The following is a 10,411-nucleotide window of genomic DNA, read 5'->3' on the forward strand; positions in this document are numbered from 1 at the left end:
TTATACCCCTCTAGCCCTCAATAGGAATTAGGCATGGTGCTAATAGGTGCATGTCCTATTCTATTGACAGTACTTCTCTACAGGGACTAGACAAGTCGTGTCTCTGTGTGTGCATGTGCACATCCATATCAGCAGTGGGTGTAACTTGCTTAATGCATTCATTAGAAGGGGTGTCCATAAAGTATGTATGGTGTGTACACAGAAATACTTATGCTACAACTACAGGCTGGTATAAATAATATTGTGTAAAATCAATCGCTAGAATTAATTAAATATCAAAATGATATCATATTTAAGTATGAATAACTAGACGCCTACAGCTGTAGTGACAGTGATGCAGCGCATGCGCAGTGCAGTGGCTCCATGCGCGGCTGCTGTGTGAGGAGCAGAGTGATGGGAGGCAGCAGGTGAAGGGGCAGCACGGAGAGAAGAGCACTGCAGCCGGGGCAGGACAGGTAGGGGCATTTTAATGCAGTGACACCGTATTAATGATGGAGTGATGGAGAGGTGGAGTGACCGTTTACGCCATGAAATCGTGTGTTAAGAGGCTGACAGCGTAGTGTAAGGGTAGCTAGGCATTATAAAAATGACCGGAAAAATAGCATCAGCTAACGTTACAGTTCTAGCTCTACGTGAAGACGTGGCTGCTTGAACTTGACGGACGTTGGTCAGCTAGAATTGAAGAATGGCTCGTGTCAGTGACTGTAAAATGAAATACAGCACAGAAAGTACAGTGCAGAAAGGTACCGTGTAGATTTCTGAGGCAGGGGAAAAAGTCCGGCCAGGTTTTAGCTAGTGTGCGTAACCTTAAGGACGAGCTATAGCGTAATGAACAGAGCATCACTGGCGCCATGGGTGTCCATCGATATCCATGAAAGACACTCAAGTGCTTATATGCTTAATTTTTTTTATTGTGTTCACGTGAAAATGTAATGTTAGTTTTCCCTGCTTATTCTTTTTAAACCTTTATTATTTATTTATTTATTAATTTAGTAATTTCCCCCATCTGGTACGGTTGTCAAGGCGACATTACCACGTGATGACGTCGGTGCTTTCCTCAAGGAGAGGATGGCTGACCAATTGGACGGGTCACATAACATAAACAGCAGAAGCGCGTGTGTTTCCTGGGGGGAGGGAGTTGGGGGTGTGGGCGAAAATAAACTTAAAAAAATGAAATTGATGAAAAGTGGGATGGGTTTGTGTGTGTGTGTGTGTGTGTGTGGGGGGGGGGGGGGGGGATGTCATTTGTATCTCAGAAAGCCATGGGTTAAAATGAGGGTGTAACATTTATGCACAATGAAGTAGCTGAGTCATTTTCCAATCAGCTCAGGAACACACACACACACACACACACACACACATTAAGTGGTACATTGGGTTTCTTCATGAGAATAAGTTGATCACGAGAATACATATTCCTTCATTAGATCATTATTGACGTTCACTACATTAATTTGTGACTGAAAGAAAGCATGTTCTGTTCTAGACAAACCGTACACTCTGTGATTACCAAATCAGAGCCTGCAGTGCACGCACACACACACACACACACACACACACACACACACACACACACACACACACACCACAATTAAATTACTGTGATGTGCAGGAGACTCATTTCCCTCCAGTTTCTGCCTATGTCCTTGTCTCACTTGAAATGAGACATTAGTTTGTGTTACAAGTACACTGTGGTGCTACCAACATTAGCAGAACAGAGCATGCATATGAAAGCATGGGCTGGAGAGAGAGACAGAGAATATGTGAGAGAGAGTAATCTAATCACTCTTTTGCATTTCATGATTCACTGCACTGCTGGAAGGGCAGAAGGCCAAAGCCATAGTTCCTCTCTGCCTCCTCTATGGCAGTGGAGCTGACCAAGGTCTGATTTACACCGATCAACCATACCATTAATACCACCAGCCTAATACTGAGTAGGTCCCTCTTGTGCCGTCACAACAGATCTGGCCACTTCAAGCATGGACTTCACAAGACCTCTGAAGTCGTCCTGTGGTATCTGACTCCAAGACGTTAGCAGCAGATGCCCTAAGTCCTGTAAGTTGTGAGATGGGGCCTCCATGGATCAGATTAATGAGCCTTAAGTGCCAATGACTCTGTCACTGGCTCAACTGTTGTCTTTCCTTTGAGCCCTTTGGTAGGTACTGACCACTGCATACCAGAAAAACTCCTAAGGACCCGCCTGATGTTTTGGACATACTCTGACCCAGTCCTCTAGCCATCAAAATTAGGTTTTTCTCAGAGTGGATGAGATTGTTATGCTTGCCCATTTTTACGACTTTAACACATCGACATCAAGAACTGACGATTCACTTGCTGTCTCTTATATCCCACCCCTTTTACAAATGCCACTGTAGACTAAGATAATCAATTAAACATTAACATTAAACATTAAACAACCAAATTGACCATTTGTGACGGGCACAGATAGAATTTGGCTTCCGTATTTATTCCATCCAAGCAGTGAACACACACATACACACCGGTGAACCTAACACACAGTGGACAGTGAGCACACGTGCCCGGAGCGGTGGCCAGCCATTGCTGCGATGCCTGGGGAGCAGAGAGAGTGAAGGGTCTTGCTCAAGGGCCCAACAGTGGCAGCTTGCCGAGCCCAGGTATCGAAACCCACAACCCTGTCATTAATAGCCCAGAGCTCTAACTGCTGAGCTATGGCTGATTAGTGTTTAGCTCTCTGACTGGTGCCAAATTGTAAGTTAGTATGATCAGAAATCCTGAGAGATATGGATGGTGCTGCAAAACTGCTGCATGATCGTAAAGTATGTCACTTGTATGTGATACTGAATTGTCTAGAAGTATTAAGTCAGTTGGCAAGTAAACAACTGGACTACACTGGTGGTGTAATCTTGAAGATATCTAAAAGGCCTGATCTGTTGATGTCCAATGAGGATGTTGAAGTTGGATGAGTTTCGAAATGTCTTCAAGACTGTACCACCAGTTCAGTCACTCTGCATGCCAGAATAGTTCTGGAGTGATGCCAAAAAAGAACCACTTGTGGTCACCTCAAGAACATTTGAACAGAGAGTTCTTTAGACGTTTAGACGTTCTAGAAATGTACAAATGCAAAGAACCATTTGAAAAAGTATTAAGAACCTTTTAATGTAACACACTAAAAAGGTTAATCCCCAATTAAGTTCCTTCTTAGAACATCTCAGCCAAGAACCATTACTTTTATGACTGCAGACAGAATCACTCAGGATTGGAACCAGCAGATCTACTTCTATTATAGTCAAACTGGAACAGCAGCTCATGACCACCTACGGTTTCCTAATGAAACTGTAGCCCCTCACAGTGTAAATGCCTAGCAGATGGTTGCCAGCCGAATGTAATTGATTGGTGTTTTGTGGAACTAACTGAGGCTTCTATATGTTTTCCATGCAGATGTGAAGGATGACGTCTTGCTCAGAGATCTGCGGGTCGGAGTATGCTGACCAGGGCCTGGGGCCAGTGCAAGGGCCCCAGCGCTACGGTGTGCGCTCCTACCTGCACCAGTTCTATGAAGACTGCACTGCCTCCATCTGGGAGCGCGACGAGGATTTTCAGATGCAGAGATCGCCGAGCAGGTGGAGCTCTGTCCTCTGGAAGGTGAGCCATGTGTCTGACGCAGCACGCAGGGTTTTGCTGAGCTCATTTGGCTGCCAGAATGACTTAGTTTTAGTTTTTTTTTTATGTTGCACTGTATTACAACAATAGACGTTATATAGTCATAGGACTGAGGAACTAAAGTGCAAACATTCAGGGCCTTCGAGTTTGAGTTCAGGACATGTGGAGCTTCATAAATAAAACATTTTTATCAAAGCACAAAATTCCCTTTACTTTTGGAAGAGGATAGGGTTTCTCCTTTTAAGAATTGGTTCTGGTGTTCGGGGCCTGGAGTTGGGGATTCGATCTTCGCTCTGGTCACTGTCAGTGAGGAGTTTAGTGGGTTTTCTCCAGGTATTCCGGTTTCCTCCCACCTCAAAAAACACATGGTAGGTGATTTGGCAATGCTCAACTGCCAATGGCTGTGTCAGTGGTACCCTGTGCACCCTGGACTGGCGCCCTATCCAGGGGGTATTTCCTGCCTTGCGCCCAATGATTGCGGGTAGGCTCCAGACCTGCCACGACCCTGACCAGGATGAAGCATATAAGAAGATGTATTGATGGATGGAGAATTTGTTCCCTCACACCTCAGTCTAAGTGGAAAGATGCTTTGGGACAATGTCTGCTGTAGAAGGTGGCATACACTCTTCAAAATAAGGTACCACAAATGGTTCTTTGAGCAATGCCATAGCAGAACCATTTTTGGCCCCACAAAGAACCATTTTATAAAATGAGACTTAAAGAAGTCGTAGATGTACCTTACCAACTTAAAGGTTCTTCACACTCACATTTCTTTACAGAAGTGGTTCTTTATGGAACTAAAAATGTTCTTCTATGGCATTGCTCTAAGAACTCTTTATAGCACCTTTCATTTTAAGAGCAAACAAAGAAAAATAACATCCATCCTCTCCTTTTTCTTCCAGGTCTGTCTCGCGCTGGGAGCTTTGATTCTGGTCGCCGGATTGTCAGTGCTCTTGGTGGGCTATGCCACCCCACCCCGGCTGGAGGCCTTCGGTGAAAATGAGCTGCTGTTCGTGGATGGCCGAGCAGTGCGCTTTAACCGTGCCCTGGATGCCTGCAAGTTGGCCGGTGCTGTGCTCTTCTGCGTGGGCGGCAGCGGCATGGCCGTAGGCCTCCTACTGGCTGCCTGTGCGCAGGGCGGCTCCAAAGAAGAGCTCCGGCTCCAACAGCGCTTCAAAGAGCGACTGGCCGAGATCCAGGCCTCGGTTCAGCCGGTGACCCGCGCGCCCACGCCTGGAGAGGCCAAAGTGCCCGTCACTCTGTCCAAGGTCCAGAACATCCAGCCTGGGTCCGAGACCTGACCTGACCCCTGGCGCGATACTTCCCGTTCCCGCCAGTGAGATGGTCCAAAGCAAGCTTGTAGTGAGACGCTACACAACCGTTCCAGGTCCAGTAGAGCTAGAAAACACTGCAGCTATCCTGATACATGTTGTCAGTCTATATCAAGAGTATTTCTGGTAATTGAGGTATTATAGATCACTTGTTAAACTGGTGCTCCAAAATCGAAATTACACAGCACAGACACACTCATGCAAGGAGATGACTGCTAGCAACAGCCACTGAAATTTTCAATTGAAAAAATAAATCACATTTAGGCAGCTTTTAGTTGGAACCAATCCTTAATGCTGATTTCCATGGATGAACCCTAGACATGGACTAAACTGTACAGCCACACTATGATTTTTTTATTGATCTCATTATGAACCAAAACAACTGTTTACCATCTAATGTAATGGATGGTAATTAGATTGACAATGATTTAAATGAAAAGTGCTCATATAAGGCCCAATAGGTCAAGGGGTCTCTATCTTATATGCCAACTTATCATTTAGCCACTACTTGCATATTACAAATCAAATTGTGTCATATATTTGTTATTCATATATATTTCATAAAAGCTACTGTCTTAACATAAAGGTGCTTAAAATGGTTCCTTGAGGGATGCCATAGAAAAACCCTGTTATGTCACAGTCCTGTATACGCTCACACATATATATTATAAACACGGTTCTTTATGGACCCGAAGTTGGTTCTTCTCTAAGATTCTTTCAAAGAACCATTTGAAGCAGCTTTATTTTAAAGAGTATACTTCAGGAAGACAATTCATCCTATATATTGCAGTTTACCCTACCAGTATACATTTTACAGAAAAAAATGAAGTTTGTTCTGCAGAGAAAAACATTTATGCTTGGTAGTCCATCAGTTACATTCTGATTCAAGGCAAGATACTGTCTTGCGGTCAAAGACTGTACATTGATTGCACTGGAATTATTACTCACGTCACTCCATCCAGATACATGCTGAATCATACGCATCAAATCAATGTGATATTAGCGTCATTTCTCTCCACAAATAGCGGCTCGTACATATTGTGTAAGCCCTTATCAAGCAGGGTACACAAATCCTCCCAAACACGCTGCAAACCAAATGCATCATGAATCAGCCCAGTAAATAAAACGACAGCTAAAGCAGAATGAAACCTTCCATTGAGGGTTCACCGTTACATAACTGCATCAGATACATCACAGTCCTCTCAGACAATCCTGTTCATCTTCATTCTGACAAATGAGAGATCCATGTGAAGCCCACAGTTTCTCCTTCAGCCTCTGCGGAGGAGGTCTGACACAATTAGTCATTACACACACTGGTTTATTAGTGCACACACTCACTTTGGATCATACCCTTCAGAGAATGCTGCTTTTTACGGTAGAGCCTGTGTTGCTGTTTGCCTCATTGTCAGCCACTGCTATCTGTAGAAGCTTCTGTAGACTTTCCAGCATTTTCTCATTATTTTAACCACTGTACTAAACCCTGAACACTTTCACAACAATTTCCAGTTAAAAAAATTAAAACCCAAAAGCACTAAACACCAGTTATAGCATTTGTGAACCTTTTGGCTTGTATTAGCTATGTGACCCTAATGAGTGCATCAGCAGTTTAGGCACACAATCAGTCATCATTTCGGCAAATTATTATGATATATGGTCATTTTAGGACTTATTTTTTCTACTATAAGCTATATTATACTTCTAATTATGCTAATAACAAATATAACACAAAGGGGCAGTTAGCATGAAGTCTTGCTAATTTGTTCCCACTAGCTTTCCTTTACCCTAGTCTTGGTATTCCATTATACCAAGAAACCAGCTGCATATAAATGAAAATTTGCTGTTTTTGTTTATTACATTTTAAGATCAGCTACTGCTTTTCAGGCAAATACCACCATTTAGACTATTTTAATGAATTACAATTTTCTGTACAACCAAATAGAAAATACATACTACGTCCAGCATGAATGATCATTCTCCTCTTAAAATTATTTTGGTCTAAAATGGTAAAACTCCAAGTTAACAGTCCAACAGAAGAGAAGAAAAAACTAATTAGAAGCCAAATGTGAAGGACTAAAATTTAACCTAGGACAAATGCTTTTCTCACAAATATACTTAAGTAGATTTAATAAATTCATAAATGTCCATTTAAAATTCTACTAAGGAATAGAGAAATGCAGAAATCAGCTGTCTTCAGGTGTAGTGTAACTTTATTGAAATATTTTTACATTTATTAAATTTAAAATTGCAAAAAATTAAAATTGCATGACAAAACTAAACTGTAAAATCTGTAAAGCTGTACCCCAAATACTATTAACTACTAATAAAATAGCCCTGCTGCCTTGAGCTAAAACCAGTCTCTTACTGACATAGAACATATCACAACAAAAGATCACTTTACTCGGACAGGAATAGTTTTACATAGGGAGGTGGTGTAATGTAATTTTACTATAGAACGACTGTAAAATGTATGACTGATTTACACAGGATAAGAAATCTCGGCATAAATGACTGAGGTGGGAGTGGCTACTTGATTTAAGCACTGCTATATACACACTTTTAACCCACTTACAGTAATGATGAAATTTTAGTTCGAAAATTTGCAGCTACATGTTCATACTGCGTAGGATTTAGGGTACGCTACACAATGACTTGCCTAAAGCTGCTAGAAGCGTCTTTTTTGCCACAGTCTTGAATGAACCGAGGTATCTGTGTCATGCAGATACCTCCAGAATCTTTACTGATGCAGGAGTGTGCAGTCTGTAAAAAGGACAGACATAATGCATTATTCAGATGAGACTAAAGTAATGGAAAAACTGTGGTAGTAATTGCGTTACCCCACCTCCGTATGGAAAATAATCCTCAGAATCAGAATAGGGCGTATATCACATTTCTTTATTGTTTGCCAGATTTTCTGTTTTGAGTAGCATATTAGCATTATGTGGAAGACTGAAGGGGTGTATGTTACTGTGTTGATAATGCTTTCTGAATGACTACAGCATAAACCTTTGGATTATATCAAGTGCTGCAGTTCACAATGAAATTGCTTTTTGTTACAAGTGAGGAGTGCAAAGTGTATAAAGCTACAACTTCTCTGCTGTTGGAACATGTCTATTTTTTCGACAAATGAATAAAGATGGAATTAATGTTACCTTGCAGTGTTAGTATATTTTATTTTTTTAAAATGTAACCTTCAGCCTTCAAGTTCACGGCTGTATTTTGCTCTTGACAACATATTGTCGCTGTCACACCAAAACCTCTTCTCTCCAAAATAGCAACAGAATGGAAATTTGGAAAAAAATGACTAAATGACTTGGAAGTCAGTGTTTAAAGATTTTATTCCAGGTCATTTAGCAGCATTTCTATTGGTCCATTAATCATGAATTTCTACCACAACGTAGAGGGTTGAAATAATGTTGAAAATAAAAAAAATGGCATGACAGCCATGATATGTATCTTTGTATTTATACACATTTATGTTCACTGACCACTTTATAAGGTCCATCTCCCTTTGTAGTTGTACACATATATGCATCGATTAGCCATAACATTAGTACCATTGAAAAACATTGATAATTTTAATCTACAGTGGCATCTGTCAAGGGGTGGATATATTAGGCAGCGAATGAACAGTCAGTTCTTGAAGGTGATGTGTTAAAATCATGAAAATGGGCAAGTATAAGAATCTGAGGCACACACAACTGTGATGACAAGACGACTGGGTCAGAACATCTCCAAAATATCAGTTTTTTTCTGGTATAAGTGGTCAGTGCCTACCAGAATGGTTTAAGAAAGGACAACCAGTGATCCGGCAACAGGATCGGGGCACCTAAGGCTCACTGATGCGATCCATGGAGGCCCTAACGTCTTAGTGTGAGATTCCACAGGACACCTTCAGAGGTCTTGTGGTAGTCTAGGCATTGAATGGTCAGATCTGTTGTGGTGGCACCTATTCAATATTAAGCATTTTATGGCTGCTTGGTGTGAGTCCACTATATAAATGTTCAGCTACAGACTGTAGCGCGATGACACTAACATGATAGCGACATGGTGGTGTGTGTTGATATTAGGTGTCACAGTAGTATTACTGTAGATTTTACAAGTTAGTATAATCGCTAGGGTGAGTGGTCCATTGATTTTCCACTGTGAACTAACATGGCACTGTAGTTGATACACTAGTGTTCAAAATACATGTTTTATTTCTGCTGTCCTTTTGGACTTATTAGACTTACTAATATGTCGTAATGTCTGAGACTTCAGTGTATGCTGAAATATGTGATGCAGTGGAATTGACCTGATTGAAATGTGTGCATAATTTGCATATTTATGAAAGACACCACAAGCAGAGAAAACTGTATATTGTTAGGTGTTAATCATGTGGAAAAGATGAGCTTATTTAAATGCAAGGAATTAAATACATGACTTCTTTCAGTGTAGGCTTCAAGGTGTGTATTTTAGGACTCTATGTTCTGGCTGGCTGTTGTCTAGGTCTCTCTACTGGTCTGGAGGGACCAATGCGAGATCTGCAAGCCGAAAATAGACAAACAGGATGCATGTGTAGCCGAATGAGTCACAGGTGAAAATTCTCTCTTCATCCCTCTGTGTCTCCCCTATGACTCACCCAGGCTGCATTAATCTGAAATGTGTCAGAGAGGACACTGCACCCTCTTACACAAGTCACTGCTTTCACACAAGCCCTGTATGCTGGGTTATGTCAGTACAGCATCTACCGTTCTTGTAACACAGTGAACTGAAACATATGGTGCTCAGCTCAGCTGTATACAGTTAAGGTTCATCAGTTACAGCACATAAAGACACTCATTCACCATCCACCCTCTTAGAAACCCCCTGTACTGTAATCTCACACTTGCACTTACTGTGCATAGTGAACCGTATTGGTCCACTATTTTCCAACACACGTTGTCAGCCACCCCTTAAACTCATTTGTCATTAGTCAGTTTCTAAGTGGCCTACTTCCCAAATCTATCCAGACAAGAATGGTAAAAAACTGACCACTGCTTATTAAAAATATGCCATAAAAGAAAACCATAAAAGAAACCATGCCCTTAATAGAGTCAGAAAAACCTTTATATTGGTCAAGTGAGGGTTCTTTAGACCTTCAAACGTTCCTCAAACGTATACATCTCTATTACAAACATGGTTCTTTTTCTGGAATTGATCTCTGAACCATTTGTAGCACCTTTATTTTAAGAGTTTAGGGGTTCTAATAAAGTGGCCCTCTAAGGTAATTTAAATAATTCTCTAACTTACTAGTTTTATAGTAATTCCCAACCAATTCAATGGGAGTTACTGAGTCTTAAGATGAATAACCAAATAATGAAGGGTTTTATTGAGTAAATCATTAACAATATATAAAATATCATAGGGTGCTGTATGATGGCAGGATGTTCCCACTTTATCCAAAGCACTATGCCCCTCAT

General features: G+C 41.3%; 1 protein-coding gene across 1 annotated transcript; it reads left to right on the top strand.

Moving 5' to 3' along the window:
- Positions 1 to 351: 351 nt before the first annotated feature.
- Positions 352 to 8,121, top strand: nrsn1 (neurensin 1). The gene is made up of 3 exons (XM_072679875.1): positions 352 to 455; positions 3,421 to 3,624; positions 4,545 to 8,121. Exons 2-3 carry the CDS (start codon positions 3,430 to 3,432, stop codon positions 4,941 to 4,943), a joined length of 594 nt encoding a protein of 197 aa, XP_072535976.1. The 5' UTR covers positions 352 to 455; positions 3,421 to 3,429; the 3' UTR covers positions 4,944 to 8,121.
- Positions 8,122 to 10,411: the final 2,290 nt, after the last annotated feature.

The sequence above is a fragment of the Salminus brasiliensis genome, chromosome 5 (assembly GCF_030463535.1).
Source record: "Salminus brasiliensis chromosome 5, fSalBra1.hap2, whole genome shotgun sequence".
NCBI lineage: Eukaryota > Metazoa > Chordata > Actinopteri > Characiformes > Bryconidae > Salminus > Salminus brasiliensis.